The following is a 20,177-nucleotide window of genomic DNA, read 5'->3' on the forward strand; positions in this document are numbered from 1 at the left end:
ATATATTTGAGTATATTATTTTTCAAAGTGTCAGAAATGGATAACAAAACTGCTATTTTCAATGACTACTTATTTTTGTCCAGCTTTAACATCGGTATCGATATCGGTTATCGGCTACATGACTTTTAAAATATCGGCATATCGGATATCGGCCAAAATCCCAATGTCCTGCATCCCTAGTAATGGATATTTGAAAACAGCAGCAACATCAGAGATGTGCAGAATCACAGCTGCAGGTTATTTAACTGACTAAGGTTTCTATCATTACATTTGATTTTTTTTTGTTCCTGCTCCCGGTGGTTGGAACCTTTATTCCACTCTGGATTGACACGATTGTAGTCTTTGTTCACTTTATAATAAAGAATAAAAGAAAATAAAACAGTTTTGAAAACTTCGGTATTCATTCTTTTCCTGCTTTGTGTGTCAACTATCACGGTTGCTAAGCGACAGAGCGTATGGCAGAGAAAGCCGCGCAAAGGATGGACCTGTTTGAATTCACAGCCAAAACTCTTCTGGCCTCCTTATTTTCACGGACCTACAAGGATCCAGTCCAGGTAGACCGCGTCCTTGGAAGGCGCAGCCCATGAATTCGGACGCAGCCCAGTCTAAGATTTCAAAGAAACAAAAAAAAAATGTGCGTGAGTGCGTTTTCTTACAGGCGTGTGTCCAAACCACCTGTGTGGAAGGAAGAGCAATAAGAAGGGAGGTGAAGGATCAGAGGGGCTGTCACTCCGTTATTGATCATTTTATGCTGTTAAATATAGAAAATGCCAACTAGAAAGACATTTTTTCTAGACTCCCCCTCTAGTGCAGCGCCCCTATCTGTTGCATACACTGCATGCCCACTTTTTGCACCACTGCGTTCATCAGCCGTTTGTCTGAATGACATCAGAATGACGTCGATAATTCAAATGATAATAATTAAATCGTTCATTTTCCTCTCTCATCTCCAGGTTTAATAATCGTCCATTTGTCTTCTTTTCTAGATGAAGTCAACAGAGGTGGACCAAGGACTTTTCACAGACAGCTACTGCAAAGTGTGCAGCGCTCAGCTCATCTCCGAGTCCCAGAGGGTGGCCCATTATGAGGTGAAGAACATTACATCATCCAAGTCTGTTACACTTCATTGCTGTAGTGGAGATAATTAAATCTCTGGATCACACAGCTTTGCTTCTGCCTCTGGGGAGATCAGGCTGATCTATACACCTGAACCCTGCAGCTGTCAGGAAACACACCGCACACCCCAGATTTTACCCTTATTTTCTCTTAGACGTTGGACAATCATACCAGACATGCTTTCAGCAGCATAAAAGCTTCTGCTGCTTCAATTCTGATGTTTGTCCACATTAAGGTCAGACGTCCAGTAAAGTGAGTCCAGATGCGTCTGATGCTCCTGTGTTCAATGCCAGAGAGCAGCTTTGCTATATTAGCTGTGATCAGCGGGTAAAGAGTAGTTAGAATCTATTAGGGCTGCAACAACGAATCGATAAAATCGATAAAAATTGACTTTTAAAAGCGTTGGCAACGAATTTAATCATCGATTAGTTGTGTCGCGCGATTAATGCGTCATCCGCCGCCGTCGTCATCACATCCACTTGACTGAAACGGGGGAAGAAAAAAAAATTACGGCAGAGCGAGTCAGCGCCGCAGGTGCAGTGTTGCCAACTCAGCGACTTTGTCGCTATATTTAGCGACTTTTCAGACCCCTCCAGCGACTATTTTTTTAAAAAAGCGACTGGTGACAAATCTGGCGACTTTCTACGGTGTCACTGGCGGCTTTTGGAGACTCTTACGTGAAAGCATGTATCGTTCCTTTTTGCGCTTTATGAAACAAAGTAGCCTATATTTTGTGGATGTACAGCTACATTTCTCATGTAAGTTTGCGTAGTTTTAACACAAACATTTATTTTTCATATTGCACCAGTACAGTTAATGAGCAACCTGTACTTGTGTGCTTGTTTGTTCTGTCTAAAATGTTTATTTTGGAATAAAGAGGTTAATATAAAAAATATTTTTTGTCCGATTCATCGATTAATCGAAAAAATAATCGGCCGATTCATCGATTTTTAAAAAAATCGTTAGTTGCAGCCCTAGAATCTATGTTGAAGTGAGAAAGTCCTCCTGAAAACATGGTCTGTGCAGTCAGTTCATCCAGATTATACGGAAGAGGATTAGGGCCACTGAAAAAAAAAAAGTTTACTGATTATAAAATTTTATTTCAATTTAGTAGTAGTTTTCTCAGAATTCTGACTTTAATCTCAGAATTTTGGATCTTAATGTAGATGGGCACCATGAAGGAAGAGATGTGGAGCACTCAGCTTCACTGACAAAAATGTGAGTTGTTTGAGGTGGCCAGTGACACATTGGTGGAAAATGACGGAATTAGGCAACTTTTTACGTGCCAGAGGGGTCCCCTCATTAATGGAGGAGCAGAAGGTCATTAAAACAAGAGAGCTAGTCTCTAAAACAGACATGGCTATGGCTTGATTCTGACTTTTTTCCCATGTTAAACTGAAATAAAATTTAAAAATCTGTTAAATTTTCTTTTTTTTCAGTGGCCCTAATCCTGTTCCGTAAGATTACCATCCTGCCTTCAAAGATTATTTCTCTGTGGGAGCCGCTCAGACCCCCACATACCGGCGCTGCGCTGTCACTGGGAATCCCCAGCAGCAGCTGCCTCAGGCCCGCTCGCCTCTCCAGGGTTTTCCCCTCCTGTTGGTGGCGGCTGGAAGTAGATGTTAGCGTTTTTCAGGTCTGTGCTACAAACTGCAGGCAGCAGGATAATAAAAGCCAACATATTCTGCCGGCAGGTTTCTACATTTGAAGTTAATCTAGGCGTTAATAAACTGTTTCAGAGGAGTGATCATAGCGCTCTGCATCAGCAGTGCTGCGTCTGACTCCCTGCCAGCTCCCAGATCAGCTTCTCTGATTGGTTGATGCGGCGCGTCAAGCAGCTAAAGTTCAATTTTTCCAACTCCAGCAGCTGCAGCTCAGATGCTCAGAAGCTCATGATGTGCTGCTTCAGCTGCTCTAGACGCTGCAGGAGCTTTTGATGCACCTTGATGCACGTCAACGATTGACTTTGCATGTAAACCTGCTGCTTCTGCTGCCTGAAGCACATTCAATGTGAATGGAGTGTAAGACTTTCTTACCAGCTTTTCTACTGTGTTTTCATTCTGTCTTTTCGTTTTGTTTTTTGTTAGGGGGGCAAACGATGAAATAAATCCTATTATATGTCATCCAACCAGTGTCAGTGTAGTCACAGAGGCTGCCTGGAGTGGTTTAAATGTCCAGTAGGTGTCAGTTATCTGTGTATCGATACAGTTTGGCAATGTGTTGAAACGCGTTGTGACGCCTCACAAACGTTTCGCTACCAAAAATCACAGTACAGATACAGGACCCTCACCATCCCACTGGTTAATACTCCCATCAGGGTTACGATGCCCCATACATTAAATATTATTTCTTTGAATTACAGTAGTAGCCATTCAACATTTCCCCATTTTCCTTGAATAGCCCTTGGCTAGTCAATAGCTGGCCCTTGGCTGGTCCTTGAATAGCCCTTGGCTAGTCAATAGCTGGCCCTTGGCTGGTCCTTGAATAGCCCTTGGCTAGTCAATAGCTGGTCCTTGGCTGGTCCTTGAATAGCCCTTGGCTAGTCAATAGCTGACCCTTGGCTGGTCCTTGAATAGCCCTTGGCTAGTCAATAGCTGGTCCTTGGCTGGTCCTTGAATAGCCCTTGGCTAGTCAATAGCTGGTCCTTGAATAGCCCTTGGCTAGTCAATAGCTGGCCCTTGGCTGGTCCTTGAATAGCCCTTGGCTAGTCAATAGCTGGCCCTTGGCTGGTCCTTGAATAGCCCTTGGCTAGTCAATAGTTGGTCCTTGGCTGGTCCTTGAATAGCCCTTGGCTAGTCAATAGCTGGTCCTTGAATAGCCCTTGGCTATTCAATAGCTGGTCCTTGAATAGCCCTTGGCTAGTCAATAGCTGGCCCTTGGCTGGTCCTTGAATAGCCCTTGGCTAGTCAATAGCTGGTCCTTGGCTGGTCCTTGAATAGCCCTTGGCTAGTCAATAGCTGGTCCTTGGCTGGTCCTTGAATAGCCCTTGGCTAGTCAATAGCTGGCCCTTGGCTGGTCCTTGAATAGCCCTTGGCTAGTCAATAGCTGGCCCTTGGCTGGTCCTTGAATAGCCCTTGGCTAGTCAATAGCTGGTCCTTGGCTGGTCCTTGAATAGCCCTTGGCTAGTCAATAGCTGGCCCTTGGCTGGTCCTTGAATAGCCCTTGGCTAGTCAATAGCTGGCCCTTGGCTGGTCCTTGAATAGCCCTTGGCTAGTCAATAGCTGGTCCTTGGCTGGTCCTTGAATAGCCCTTGTCTAGTCAATAGCTGGCCCTTGGCTGGTCCTTGAATAGCCCTTGGCTAGTCAATAAGCTGGCCCTTGGCTGGTCCTTGAATAGCTCTTGGCTAGTCAATGGCTGGTCCTTGAATAGCCCTTGGCGAGTCAATAGCTGGCCCTTGGCTGGTCCTTGAATAGCCCTTGGCTAGTCAATAGCTGGTCCTTGGCTGGTCCTTGAATAGCCCTTGGCTAGTCAATAGCTGGTCCTTGAATAGCCCTTGGCTAGTCAATAGCTGGTCCTTTAATAGCCCTTGGCTAGTCAATAGCTGGTCCTTGGTTGGTCCTTGAATAGCCCTTGGCTAGTCAATAGCTGGTCCTTGGCTGGTCCTTGAATAGCCCTTGGCTAGTCAATAGCTGGCCCTTGGCTGGTCCTTGAATAGCCCTTGGCTAGTCAATAGCTGGTCCTTGGCTGGTCCTTGAATAGCCCTTGGCTAGTCAATAGCTGGTCCTTGGCTGGTCCTTGAATAGCCCTTGGCTAGTCAATAGCTGGCCCTTGGCTGGTCCTTGAATAGCCCTTGGCTAGTCAATAGCTGGTCCTTGAATAGCCCTTGGCTAGTCAATAGCTGGCCCTTGGCTGGCCCTTGAATAGCCCTTGGCTAGTCAATAGCTGGTCCTTGGCTGGTCCTTGAATAGCCCTTGGCTAGTCAATAGCTGGCCCTTGGCTGGTCCTTGAATAGCCCTTGGCTAGTCAATAGCTGGTCCTTGGCTGGTCCTTGAATAGCCCTTGGCTAGTCAATAGCTGGCCCTTGGCTGGTCCTTGAATAGCCCTTGGCTAGTCAATAGCTGGTCCTTGGCTGGTCCTTGAATAGCCCTTGGCTAGTCAATAGCTGGCCCTTGGCTGGTCCTTGAATAGCCCTTGGCTAGTCAATAGCTGGCCCTTGGCTGGTCCTTGAATAGCCCTTGGCTAGTCAATAGCTGGCCCTTGGCTGGTCCTTGAATAGCCCTTGGCTAGTCAATAGCTGGCCCTTGGCTGGTCCTTGAATAGCCCTTGGCTAGTCAATAGCTGGCCCTTGGCTGGTCCTTGAATAGCCCTTGGCTAGTCAATAGCTGGCCCTTGGCTGGTCCTTGAATAGCCCTTGGCTAGTCAATAGCTGGTCCTTGGCTGGTCCTTGAATAGCCCTTGGCTAGTCAATAGCTGGCCCTTGGCTGGTCCTTGAATAGCCCTTGGCTAGTCAATAGCTGGCCCTTGGCTGGTCCTTGAATAGCCCTTGGCTAGTCAATAGCTGGCCCTTGGCTGGTCCTTGAATAGCCCTTGGCTAGTCAATAGCTGGTCCTTGGCTGGTCCTTGAATAGCCCTTGGCTAGTCAATAGCTGGCCCTTGGCTGGTCCCCTACAATTCCCTTTTAAACACCAATTTTTGTACTAAAATATTCTTTCTGTCATGATTTGTGGACATTAAGATCCAAAAAATGCTTCATCTCCTGGTCAGACCCTGTAATTAAATGAAAGGGTGGAGTCAGAGTAAAAAAAATATGCCAGAGGGGGGGTCACTGCAGTGGTTGGAGGGGATTTTGCTGGGAGTTGCAGGGAGTCTGTCATTTGGCTGCCGTTTGACTGATTTTGAATGGCTGCTACTGTATTTATAAATGTGAATCTTTTCCTTTGAAAAATGTTTAAAGACAAGATGTTTGGGATTCTTACCAAGAACAGAAACCGAGTTATACATTCTTTAGGTTCCTGTTACAGAGCTAAAGTGGAACCTGCTGTTCAGAAGCATGTGGGGCCAAGGCAGCTGATTAGCTTTTTAATGAACACTAAATGCCTGAAAAGATTCCTGGAATCGTTAATGAACCACTAGATAAAGTACTTTGCTTTTTAAATGACCCTATAGCTAGAGCTATATGAAGCTTTTTCTTTTCTTTTGGTTTTATTTAACAACAGCTTTAACCAAACGTTGAGTTCTGCATGACTCAAAGGTAGAGCTCCCTCTCCCTGCTCTTCCTGACCAGATACTAACAATAAATTAAAACCACATGTGTCACAAAATCTTTAATAAAAAGCATTTAAATGCATGAACCAGCCTTCTACATCAGTCATTCCTACCGAGTCTCGCTCGCTCCTGAGCATGCAGCAGCGGGTTCCTTCCTCTCCCCGTGTTGTCAGGGTTGAAGCTCCTCTTCGCCCTGCAGTCGTGCAGAAGCTGCTCCTCACTCACCGTCACGGCCGGCTGTTAGAGCCGTGGGTGTGACTGCAGGCCTGCAGCGGTTGGACATCTGCATTAACGCGAGTGGAAGAGAGTCACGCCACCACTGACCTCCGCTTGGTGTTGAACTACAGTTTATTACAAGCTCTTTACTGCTTCTGCACTTTGTGTTTGAATTAAATTCTTTTATTCTATAAAAGTCAGACTGGGTTTCCTGGAGGGCTTGATTTGCTGTGCTTTTATGTAGCCTTAAAAGTGTGTTAGAGGAGGAAGGCTTTGTTCTGGAGGCAGGAAGACATGGCCTCGCAGATGCAAATCAAATATTCATTCTGTTATTGTCTGGTGAATGCTGAGCACAGCGCTGGGCGTGTAGCTGGAGCTCGTTTAGCGCGGTGAGGCTCTGATGCATCGTGGCGTGTTTGGGTCATGGTGAGGAAAACTAAACCAGATAAAAAGGAAGGACGTCTTTATCCTCTGAGGCACAGTCTATTGTAAATTTAAGTGTCTTCTTATGCAAAATGTTGCAGGTTTGATTCCAGCTTCCTCTTGTGTCCATGAGCAAGGCAGTCATGCTGAAGGTGCTGACTGAGCTGCATATCGGTGTCTTTGTGAGCGTGATGGGGTCTATTTACAGGCTGAACAAAGAGGCAGAAGCTAAGCTGCTTCCTTTAACTTTGCTGGTTATCCTTTTTTTCCGTCTAATAAAAGTGAAATTTCTGCTTTACTGATTTTACTCAAACAGCGATGATGGTTTACTTTCACTCTGTAAAACTGATTTTAATGCTCGATAAATCTGATGCATCATCACAGTATTAACTAGGGCTGAAACAATTAATCGGATTAATAGATTATTTAATTATTCGTCATCTAATTTAGTAATTAATTGTTAACTACAGTATAGAGGCTCTAAAGTTGGGCGTACGCGGTGCGATTTTTTTCAATCGTTGAACGCAGCTGCAGCTGAAACTGTACGATGAACCCGCAGGGTTTAAAAGGTCCCAGCTCACGATGTTTGTTCTCACACTGTGCGACCCAACACTCTGATGCGATCTACCTGCTCACACTTTACGTCTAAAAACCAGGTGGGACTTAGCTCCGCAGTAGAGACTGACATTTTTTCGGGAATCCCACAGGTCACGAGATTCCCGTGGGATGGGAGTCAGTATTAGTAACGATCACGTGATTGGGACGGTACAGGATTAAACATTAACGGGAGCAGACGGGAGTGGGAGCAAACCAATAGTAACTAAAATAAACTAGGATCGAGGCCAAAAAACAAAATAGAAAGGAGAAAAAAATCCAGTACTGGCGCCGCCATTTTGTAGTTTTTTTCCTTGAAGCCTACACTATAATGCGAGTCAAAAAAACTACACGACCCAAAAACCAACAGTGCTTCCGCTCTGAGTTTTTCACTTGGCTCAAAAGAAATTCAGATTCAATGTATTGGCAGTAATCCTATTGAATACAACAAGAATGGGAGTGGAGCAGGAGCGGGAGTCATTCTGAATGGGAGTGGGAGTAATTTCACCAGGAGTGGGACGGGACAGGATTTAGATTTCTACTCTGGCCCGGGATCGGGACGGGACACAATTTTTTTTTCTGTGGGAGTGGGACGGGACAGGAGTGAAAATCCACTCCTGTGTCAGTCCCTACTCCGCAGTGAGATGGCGCTACTCGGACTCGTCTATTAGGAAACGTGTAGAAGAGGAATCTGAAGCTCACTAGAGTGAAACGCGCTGACTTGGCGATTTGGATAATTTTGTGCTGAAAGCCCTAAAAAGAAAAGGAGACAACGTATTTGGACAAAGACATGGCTGAGCAAACGGGGCTACTACAGTCTGTCAGTTTGACAGAAAGAACTCAATTTCACTCATTGCCCCCCCGCCATTCTTCTGTGTTTTTATCTGAGAAGAAGAAGAAGAATCCTTGTTTGCCCATTGAGTGATTTGCCCACGATCACCTTACAACGGCCGACTGAATTTCAAACATGTTTTATTTTCTCCAGACCTTACGATTCCTGATGGGGAGGTGGTCGTTAGAGGCTGATCGCCCCTCGTTACCCCCTGTATACTACGTACACCACGCACAGTCAGGCTGAAAGTCGGCCCGATCCAAATATTCTTGCAGGACTAGAGAATCGGCCCAAAAGGGCAAAAAAATCGTACAGTGTACGCCCGGCCTAAAACGTGCCTTTAGCTGACCCACTTGGAGCAGTAATTATACCAAGATTGTAAAACAAAATTCATTCTTCTCTATCCAAAACTCCTCAAGTTGAGAACTTTTAGTTTCAGGGGGTTACACCACTCAGCGAGGAATCTGGACTTTATCTTTTTTTTTCTATATTCTCTTGTTCTCCGTAGCTTTTTTTAATTGAATAGTAGTTCCTCTGGCTCTACCCTGTTTGCTTATTTGTTAAAACCTTTGACTGAGAGCAGCCTTGGCCTCACGGTTCAAAGACGGGGAAGATCTCTGTCTGTCTCACCCCTCAGTGTATTCTCATTATGAGTTCGTATGAAAAGTTCTTCCGTAAAAATTCAAAAAATATCCGCTGGACTTGGTTTTAAAGATTTGAAGACGTTTTGCCACCTCTCCAGGAAGCTTTCTCAATTCAAATGTCTGGATCCGCAGTGAGTTTGAGTCTTATATAGACAAGGCCTTGTATTGCTTTGGAACATGCAAATAAAAATCCAAGCAACACAAGGCCTTGTCTATATAAAACTCAAACTCACTGCGGATCCAGACATTTGAATTGAGAAAGCTTCCTGGAGAGGTGGCAAAACGTCTTCAAATCTTTAAAACCAAGTCCGGCGGATATTTTTTGAATTTTTACGGAATGACTATGACCTGGATGACTGAGAACCTTCATCAGCATTTTGACGTTTTTTTCGTCGTATGCGCATCTTACGCACCATTCAAGAACATAGAATTTAAATTACAATTAGCCCTAACCCTGACCCTAACCCTAAGATATAAAACAGCAAGCAACGTAGTTAGAGACATGAATAAGTGCTGATTGCACTGTTTTTCCCAGTTTTACGTCCGTCTGCGGATCTACTTTTTTTGTCTGTCTGCCTGCGCATGCGCACTGATCTGGTTTTTTGTGGAAAAACGTCCGAAACGTACGAAATAGTGTGCATAACTTTTCGTACGATTTCATACAAACTGATAATGAGAATATGTTGCACCCCCGCCTTCTTGTCCAAACTAAAGATGGAATAGTTAGAAGGCTTTTCTTAGCTGATTCTGATTTTGTATCAAAATGTGTGTTACTGCTACTCCTACTGAGAGCGAATAACAGTGTATTATCAGATCATGAAGATGGGCTAATATAATCCGACAAACAATCAAAATATTGACAACGAATTTCTTGTTGTTTTTCCTCAAGTTTAATTTCTTCAACTCATAACTGTAAAATTTTATTTTTTGGACTCTAAACACACATTTCGTGACTCAGTTCTTTAACATTTTGGCCTTTTGGAGAATATATCCACAAGATGACTTCCTGCTTCCAACTATAATGTCTCTAAACTAAGTTTTTGGTTTTCTAACCACTTTATTGTACTTTATGATTGTATTCTTCTGAAATGCAGCTTTTCACACGATGACTTTGATGGGAGCTTTGAAGAAGCTGCAGCTGCTGCCGGGGACGTCTAGCATCTGGCTGACTCACGCTGTTTTTGACGGCTCTGCCCTTTGTCCACTTTGTGTTTTCACTAATTGGTTTCCATTATCTTGGGAGCATTTCAAACAAACTTTCCTTTTAAACGTTTGCTGTGGTCTATTGTTGGTGCTTCTCCCTGCAGAGCTCTTGTCTCAGTTGGCTGAAAAAAAAGGCGTGTAGATGTGCAGGGCAGTGAAATGAACTGTACATCTTCAGAAATACTGACTGTCACATTTCCCTCATGGGTCCCCTACTGTGAATTTAGGGTTTGCCTAAGAAAAACATCTCGTTTTGCTCCAGCACAGCTCATATGGTTGCAAATGAAGTGCTGTTTGAAAAGGGCTGAGCCATGAATTTCATTTTCCAAAGGGCTGACAGAACAATAAATGGATCCAACAGCGATGCAGTTTCACTATGGTTCTAAAGAGGGAAGATCGTGTCGGACCTGGTCTGGTGAAATGAATGCAACTGGAATTAAAATGAGCAATCAGAACTGTTGAAATTCAAAGGATGCCCAGTAGCCATTCAAAATTTCCCCTTTCCTGGCTGGTCCTTGGCTGGTCCTTGGCTGGTCTTTGGTTGGTCCTTGGCTGGTCTTTGGTTGGTCTTTGGCTGGTCTTTGGTTGGTCCTTGGCTGGTCCTTGGCTGGTCCTTGGCTGGTCCTTGGCTGGTCTTAGGTTGGTCCTTGGCTGGTCTTTGGTTGGTCCTTGGTTGGTCCTTGGCTGGTCCTTGGCTGGTCCTTGGCTGGTCTTTGGTTGGTCCTTGGCTGGTCTTTGGTTGGTCCTTGGCTGGTCCTTGGCTGGTCCTTGGCTGGTCTTTGGTTGGTCCTTGGCTGGTCCTTGGCTGGTCTTTGGTTGGTCCTTGGCTGGTCTTTGGTTGGTCCTTGGTTGGTCCTTGGCTGGTCTTTGGTTGGTCCTTGGCTGGTCTTTGGTTGGTCCTTGGCTGGTCTTTGGTTGGTCCTTGGCTGGTCCTTTGCTGGTACTTGGTTGGTCCTTGGCTGGTCCTTGATTGGTCCTTGGCTGGTCCTTGGCTGGTCTTTGGTTGGTCCTTGGCTGGTCCTTGGCTGGTCCTTGGCTGGTACTTGGCTGGTCGTTGGCTGGTCCTTGGTTGGTCCTTGGCTGGTCCTTGGTTGGTCCTTGGCTGGTCTTTGGTTGGTCCTTGGCTGGTCCTTGGCTGGTCCTTGGCTGGTACTTGGCTGGTCGTTGGCTGGTCCTTGGTTGGTCCTTGGCTGGTCCTTGGTTGGTCCTTGGCTGGTCTTTGGTTGGTCCTTGGTTGGTCCTTGGCTGGTCTTTGGTTGGTCCTTGGCTGGTCCTTGGCTGGTCTTTGGCTGGTCTTTGGTTGGTCCTTGGCTGGTCCTTGGCTGGCCCTTGGCTGGTCTTTGGTTGGTCCTTGGCTTCTCCTTGGCTGGCCCTTGGCTGCTCCTTGGCTGCTCCTTGGTTGGTCCTTGGCTGGTCCTTGGTTGGTCCTTGGCTGGTCTTTGGTTGGTCCTTGGCTGGTCCTTGGCTGGTCTTTGGTTGGTCCTTGGCTGGTCCTTGGCTGGTCCTTGGTTGGTCCTTGGCTGCTCCTTGGCTGCTCCTTGGCTGCTCCTTGGCTGGTCCTTGGCTGGTCCTTGGTTGGTCCTTGGCTGCTCCTTGGCTGCTCCTTGGTTGGTCCTTGGTTGGTCCTTGGCTGCTCCTTGGCTGGTCCTTGGTTGGTCCTTGGCTGCTCCTTGGTTGGTCCTTGGCTGGTCCTTGGCTGGTCCTCGGCTGGTCCTTGGCTGGCCCTTGGCTGGTCCTTGGTTGGTCCTTGGCTGGTCCTTAGCTGCTCCTTGGCTGGTCCTTGGTTGGTCCTTGGCTGGTCCTCGGCTGGTCCTTGGCTGGTCCTTGGTTGGTCCTTGGCTGGTCCTTAGCTGCTCCTTGGCTGGTCCTTGGTTGGTCCTTGGCTGGTCCTTGGTTGGTCCTTGGTTGGTCCTTGGCTGGTCCTTGGTTGGTCCTTGGTTGGTCCTTGGCTGGTCCTTGGCTGGTCCTTGGCTGGTCCTTGGTTGGTCCTTGGCTGCTCCTTGGCTGGTCCTTGGCTGGTCCTTGGCTGGTCCTTGGTTGGTCCTTGGTTGGTCCTTGGCTGGTCCTTGGCTGGTCCTTGGCTGGTCCTTGGCTGGTCCTTGGTTGGTCCTTGGCTGCTCCTTGGCTGGTCCTTGGTTGGTCCTTGGTTGGTCCTTGGCTGGTCCTCGGCTGGTCCTTGGCTGGTCCTCGGCTGGTCCTTGGCTGCTCCTTGGCTGGTCCTTGGTTGGTCCTTGGTTGGTCCTTGGTTGGTCCTTGGCTGGTCCTTGGTTGGTCCTTGGTTGGTCCTTGGCTGGTCCTTGGCTGGTCCTTGGCTGGTCCTTGGCTGGTCCTTGGCTGGTCCTTGGTTGGTCCTTGGCTGCTCCTTGGCTGGTCCTTGGCTGGTCCTTGGTTGGTCCTTGGCTGGTCCTTGGCTGGTCCTTGGCTGGTCCTTGGCTGGTCCTTGGTTGGTCCTTGGCTGCTCCTTGGCTGGTCCTTGGTTGGTCCTTGGTTGGTCCTTGGCTGGTCCTCGGCTGGTCCTTGGCTGGTCCTTGGCTGGTCCTCGGCTGGTCCTTAGCTGCTCCTTGGCTGGTCCTTGGTTGGTCCTTGGCTGGTCCTTGGTTGGTCCTTGGTTGGTCCTTGGCTGGTCCTTGGCTGCTCCATGGCTGCTCCATGGCTGCTCCATGGCTGCTCCATGGCTGGTCCTTGGCTGGTTCCCTATAATTCCCATATGAATGGATGATACTGTGCGAACTATTCTGCTTTTACTTGAAATTAGAAAAAAAATGTGAAATTAAAGCTTCCCTTTTATTAATGGTTCCCAATGCCTTTAAGATGAAGGACCAAAAAGTTTGCTTGTTATAAATTAGCTGTTAGCCGAAGTTCTGTCTCGATAAAATGGTTTGAACTTCTCAATAAAATCTCATTCTTTGTTTGAACATAGCTATAAAGTTTAGTTTCATCCAGTATATAAATATCCAACCATGAATTCTGATATAATCTCATGAATTATTTTATCATAGAGATTTTCACTCAGAGTTTTCTTTTTGAAAAGGTAATTAAATCATGTTGAGATATATCCAGTGATGTAGGTGCTCACTTTATGCCATATCAGACAATTTTATAATTTTATTCACTGACTGAATGTCTGAGTTAGAGGAAAGAAAACATGGAGCAGGAAGGAATTCTGGAAGAGTTTATATCCTCAGCATCGTTTACTGCAGTTCAGTTTGACTCAAGTAGACGTGGAAGTAAAGGCAAGTTAAGTTTATTTGTATAGAACGATTCAGTAAATGCACAGTTATTTACATGAATTAGATAATAAAATAGAAGAAATAAAAGCAAATAAAGATAAACAAATGTATAACAAATCAAACAGTTGGACCACAACCTTAAACTAATAATACCTCACTTAACAGTTTAACTCCATCAGCTCTAAACTAACAGGTTTTAAACTCTGACTTCTAAGATCTCAGGCTTTCAGATCTTTTCCAGTCTGCTGGGAGTTTGTTCCAGATCAGTGGAGCATAGATGCTGCTTCTCCATGTTTGGTTCTAGTTCTGGGTGGACAGAGGAGGCTGGAGCTAGAAGACCTGAGTGGTCTGGGAGGTAGATCCACTGATCTCTTATGGATTCAGGTGCTGATCTATTCAGTGATTTCTAGACTAACAGAAGAAAATTAAAGCCTATTCTCTGAGCTACAGGGAGCCAGTGGAAGGACTTCAGAACTGAGCTGATGTGCTCTACTTTCTTAGTTCTAGTGAGAACACAGGCAGCAGCGTTTTGGATCAGCTGCAACTGTCTCATTGACTTTTTAGGCAAAAGATGCATGAGATCTAGATTCTAGATCCTTCTGGACATCAGTCCTTTAATCCTGCAGATGTTCTTCAGGTGATAAAAGGCTGACTTAGTAACTGCCTTTATGAACCTCTATAGGTTCAGGTCTGAGTCCATCATGACACCAAGAGTACACACTCCATCCATCATGTAGTTGATGGGTTTTATCATATGGATCAGATCCCAAATAACTAAAATAGAAAGACCTCTGTAAGATGTAAAGCAAGAGGAAGAAAGTATAAACAAAAGTTCTGTCTGCAGAAGATGGGTTATGAATTAAGAGGTGGAGAAAAGGGTGTCTAACTCACAACTGCTGTGAAAAGGTTCAAGGGGTTGGCATCAAAACTAGGTTCAAAATGTCAAAATTGGAATGTTGTGAGTTGATTTAGGTATGCTAACCATGTTGAAAAGCCTCCACCGTTCCTGTATCTAGCAGCAATTTGGGTACTGCATCAAAAAAAGAAGACAGAGAATCTGGCATGTTGGTGACCAACAACCATTCCATGACATATAAAACCAGTTGTGTTTAAGCTAATGGGAGGCCCTGCTCTATGGACCCCCTAAGAGGTTCAGCCTCACTGGAGGTGACTTATTTTTGATGTTTTTTCCAATCAGAGCTCTACTTTCTCGCTACTGACCTCAACAGACTGAGGCTGAAATCTCAGCAGGGATTTCTCTTAGAGGCTGACCGGCAGTGTCCTGCTGAACCTGAGGGGAGGTGAGATCAGGGGAAACAGCGGTGTCAGGTCTACGCACCTAAAACATCATACATACATACAGGGAAAGAAATAAAGCACAGATACAATTAATTTAGTTACTCGCGAGGAGAATAGAAAGGAGACAATCTCCACCCCACTCTGTAGGCTTCAGCTTTCTCCTAGCCATTTATTGAAGAAAAGGGGACGTCCCTAATTACACCAGCTGAGGTTTAACTAAAGGGAAAGGGAAACAAAAGGATCTTACTTTAAACCTCAGCACATATGTTAAAGCAAAGTGTTTGGTTGTTTTACAATTGAATTGTTCCAAGAACACATGTTTAGAAGAAACATGTGATAGAGGATGTTCAGGCCTCTTTCACAACCCGTCCGTTGCACACACTCACACCTAAGGAGAGCCCGGAGAAAACACACGCATGCTCAGGGAGAACATGCAAACTCCATGCAGGAAGAACCCGGGCCGGGACTCGAACCCAAAACCTTCTTGCTGCAAGGCAGCAGTGAATGTACATTAAATGTTGCATTGCAGAATCCATGAAGGCTAGTCAAGTTTATTTATGAGGTCAGTAATTAGTTAATTTATTTGTTTATTTATTGGTTCATTTCAGTTGCTAGATGGTTCAGTGCTTGTAATGAAAGAACATAATAGGCAAACAAACAGAGAGACTTAGATTGCAGGGGCATCAAGGTAAATTAAAGGTGAAAGCTTTTCTCCCTAAAGTGGTTTCCTGGTAATTTCTCCATCATCCAAAATCTTAACAGCAGCCATGTGTTTGAACACAGCAGTGTTAAAGTTTATTTACATTTATGGCACTTCATTTTACAAATACAATCGCATTATTGTTTGTTGAACACATTTTATTTAGTGCAGCAAAAAAGTAACACCTTACGTTTGTAATAGTACTGGACCTGGTCTCTGGGTATAACATTCTGCATGTCTGACTGGTTTTCCATCTGGTTGTCTCTTTATGAACTAAAGATCAATGTATTCAAATCGTTTTAAGAGGTGTTTGCTGTGGAACCATGAATGGAGCAGAATTTATGTATTTTATTTTCACTGGGTCACTTCTACAGTAGCAACCATCCAAAACGTCCCTTGCCAGTCAAACACCAGCTGAATGGCAGCCAACTTCCCTCCAACTTCCAGCCACTGCAGTCACCCCACTGTTGCATATTTTTTTACTTTGACTCCACCCTTTCACTGAATTACAGGGTCTGACCAGGAGATGGCGCTTCTCTTTAGATCTTAATGTCCACAAATCATGACACGAAGAATATTTTAGTACAAAGATTGACGTTTAAAAAGGAATTGTAGGGAACCAGCCAAGGTCCGCGTCAACCAGCGGACCTCCAAAGCTAACGGCAGCCAGGGCTAACGTTAGCCCTTCTGCAGCAACCCTCTCTCTGCATAGCTGTATGTGAAGGACCGCTGGCTCCGATGGAGAGTTTTTTGTTTTATTTGGAAAAATTTTCATTTGATTCATTTATATTACTGTTCATTATTATTCCCCCAATAAATGAAAACTGTAAGAATTTATTATTATCTAGAGACTATTAATAACGGGAGCTGAAATGCAGCTCAGACTAGCTTTGAATGTGGTGATGTCATCAGTACACTTCTGTTCCAATTCACCCAGGTTTATGCTACATGTTCCCGTTCTCCCAGACTCCAGACTTTCCTGTTCTTCTCGAGAACGTACTTGGCAAGGTCATAAGTCCATCAGGGCTCGATGTTAACCATCGCCGATCGCCCGGGGCAAGTAGTTTTTATTTTTGGGAGAGTACAAATTTCATTGCATTTGCCCACCGGGCAAGTGCAATAATTGCAAAAAATGAAAAAAAAAAATATTTATCACTCAAAATTACTTTAAAATCACCGACATTCGCTGAAAACGACCCACAAGCGTTGCCGGCGCCATTTTTGTTGTTTTGTACACATTCTCCCATGATTTTCCGCTAGATGGCGTGATTCAGTAACCTGACTCCGCCAGATGGATTTGCTCCGCATATCCATCTGGAAACCTTCCGTTGAAGTAATTTTGGGAAGGGGCGAAAATACTGGTTAGCTGATTGGCCTATGTTGGTGATAGACGGGCCAAATAAACCAATCAGATCAACGAAGCATATGACGTACTAACAGAGCGATGACGAAAACACAACCACAAGCCAGGCTACTCTTACCGAAACCAGTCGGGAGAAGAGCAAAAACATCTTTTCCTCTGAGAAAAGCCTCCAGAGCAGTGTTTTGCTCTTCTTTCAGTGAAGAAATACTCTGTAATTCCGATAAAACTTGCTCGATAGCCACGCTAACGCTAGTTTCATCGGCTGAAGCCGCCATGTTCTTTAGACTGAACTGTCGCGCTTCTCGTTGCGTCACACCTCAACCCGCCTCAAAGCCAACGCTGATTGGACGTTCGTTTGGTGAACGGCTCCAAATTTTCTTTAACGGAGAGTCTCCAGACTGATTAGCGAGTAATAATAATTGTATGCGCACAGTGTAAATATTTCTATCACATGGCAGTCTTCTGTACAGTGATGCAGGTCATACATTTAATGTTCATTAAATGTTTTCCTCTTAGACATTGGAGTGGTGCATTTACATGTTATAGAGCTAAACATGTTAAATTGGTGAGTAGTAGTAGTGTAAGTTTTTAACCTGTCAAGTTCTTTTTTTAGATTTTTAACATTACAATTTATATTTTTCCAAGCACACAACAGTTTAAAGCAAAGTTTAGTTTGAAAAGAATGAGCAGGAAGGATTGAAAAGCATGTTAACCCGGTAATGTAGGCTGGAGTTCATTATCTGACGCATGCAGATACACACCAGGAACCTGGAAACTTAAAAAATACTGAATTACAAAAAACATTTAAAACACAAACATGTTTTATTGATATATAAACAAAAATGAATATTAGGAACTATATTTATTAAACATTATTCTGGGCAAGTAAAAATTGTTTCTGGGCAAATGAAATGTGGAAGCCACTTGCCAGAAGGGCAATTCTTGTGAATTGAGAACAGGCATGTTTTTGATTCGCTGTTTGTATAAAGTTATCATAAAGATCAGCAGAACGCCACTTACATTTGCTTTACATACAAATGCCACCTTGTTATCGGATGCCATATTTTTAACTCTGCAAGTTGTGAATTACCAATCAGCATCTCCACTTTTAACAACTTTCTTTCTCCGTGATTTGAGGACGGGTTGTGTATAACAGTCGTTCTATTATCAGTCGTTAAACGTAAAATCTGGAAGCCTCTTAGTTGAGGAAAGGTGTTGAAAAAAGTCAGCAGGTACATCGTATGGTTCTCATCCAGTAACGCAGATTTTCTCTGCGTACCTTTTAAGCTCAGGGGTATTTAAATGAGAACAATCCGTCCTGATCAGATGGGAAGCGCCACAGAGCTAAGCAAAGCGTTCGGTAACCATTATGGCGGTGGTCAGGTAGAATCGACATGACATCACGCTTCTGTAGAATATCTATACAGGTGCTGGTCATAAAATTAGAATATCATGAAAAAGTAGATTAATTTCAGTAATTCCATTTAGAAAGTGAAACTTGTATATTATATTCATACATTACATACAAACTCATATATTTCAGATGTTTATTTTGTTTAATTTTGATGACAACAAATGAAAATCTCAAATTCATCATATCAGAAAATTAGAATATTGTGAAAAGGTTCAAAATTGATGGCCCCTGGTGCCACACTCTAATCAGCTAATTAACTCAAACCACCTGCAAAAGCCTTTAAATGGTCTTTCAGTCTAGTTCTATAGGCTACACAATCATGGGGAAGACTGCTGACTTGACAGTTGTCCAAAAGACGACCATCGACACCTTGCACAAGGAGGGCAAGACACAAAAGGTCATCGCTAAAGAGGCTGGCTGTTCACAGAGCTCAGTGTCCAAGCACATTAATAGAGAGGCGAAGGGAAGGAAAAGATGTGGTCGAAAAAAGTGTACAAGCAAGAGAGATAACCGCACCCTGGAGAGGATTGTGAAACAAAACCCCTTCAAAAATGTGGGGGAGATTCACAAAGAGTGGACTGCAGCTGGAGTGAGTGCTTCAAGAACCACCACACACAGACGTATGAAAGACATGGGTTTCTGCTGTCGCATTCCTTGTGTCAAGCCACTCTTGAACCACAGACAGCGTCAGAAGCGTCTTGCCTGGGCTAAAGAGAAACAGGACTGGACTGCTGGTGAGTGGTCCAAAGTTATGTTCTCTGATGAAAGTAAATTTTGCATTTCCTTTGGAAATCAAGGTCCCAGAGTCTGGAGGAAAAGAAGAGAGGCACTTCATCCACGTTGCTTGAAGTCCAGTGTAAAGTTTCCACAGTCAGTGATGGTTTGGGGTGCCATGTCATCTGCTGGTGTTGGTCCATTGTGTTTTCTGAGGTCCAGGGTCAACGCAGCCACATACCAGGAAGTTTTAGAGCACTTCATGCTTCCTGCAGCTGACCAACTTTTTGGAGATGCAGATTTCATTTTCCAACAGGACTTGGCACCTGCACACAGTGCCAAAGCTACCAGTACCTGGTTGAAGGACCATGGTATCCCTGTTCTTAATTGGCCAGCAAACTCTCCTGACCTTAACCCCATAGAAAATCTATGGGGTATTGTGAAGAAGAAGATGCAATACACCAGACCCAACAATTCAGAAGAGCTAAAAGCCACTATTAGAGCAACCTGGGCTATCATAACACCTGAGCAGTGCCACAGACTGATCGACTCCATGCCACGCCGCATTGCTGCAGTAATACAGGCCAAAGGAGGCCCAACTAAATACTGAGTGCTGTACATGCTCATACTTTTCATGTTCATACTTTTCAGTTGGCCAACATTTCTATAAATCCTTTGTTTTTATTGGTCTTCAGTAATATTCTAATTTTCTGATATGAGGAATTTGAGATTTTCATTTGTTGTCATCAAAATTAAACAAAATAAACATCTGAAATATATGAGTTTGTATGTAATGTATGAATATAATATACAAGTTTCACTTTCTAAATGGAATTACTGAAATCAATCTACTTTTTCATGATATTCTAATTTTATGACAAGCACCTGTATGGTCTCAAACTTGGTTAAAAATTTTTTTGAACTTTGTTGATCTCACATTGGAGAAATTTACCTCTGCATTAGGGATGCACGATATAATCGGCCCCCTATCGGTATCGGCCTTAAAACTGAATATCGGACATCGGCCACCCCACCGATATTTAACCCGATATTTGATCAGCTTCTGAGTTTCTAAAGTCTAAAAAAATAAAATAAAATACTACTTCTTCTTCTTCCTCAAAAACTTCTTTTTTACAGACTTAAAAACTTCTAAAGACGAGGGAAAAAATATTGATCCATTAAAATATCCCAATATCTTCATATGCTGATATATTGTCATTTAAA

General features: G+C 44.3%; 1 protein-coding gene across 1 annotated transcript in view; it reads left to right on the plus strand.

Moving 5' to 3' along the window:
• The window catches only part of zmat4a (zinc finger, matrin-type 4a), a 246,768-nt gene that overhangs the window by 60,089 nt on the left and 166,502 nt on the right, over window positions 1-20,177 (plus strand). Inside the window, exon 2 of the mRNA XM_038306972.1 lies at window positions 987-1,088. Within this exon, the coding sequence (XP_038162900.1) occupies window positions 987-1,088 (102 nt within the window). The remainder of the gene's footprint in view (window positions 1-986; window positions 1,089-20,177) is intronic.

This window comes from Cyprinodon tularosa, unplaced genomic scaffold (genome assembly GCF_016077235.1).
Source record: "Cyprinodon tularosa strain WSP-4 unplaced genomic scaffold, ASM1607723v1 ctg599, whole genome shotgun sequence".
NCBI lineage: Eukaryota > Metazoa > Chordata > Actinopteri > Cyprinodontiformes > Cyprinodontidae > Cyprinodon > Cyprinodon tularosa.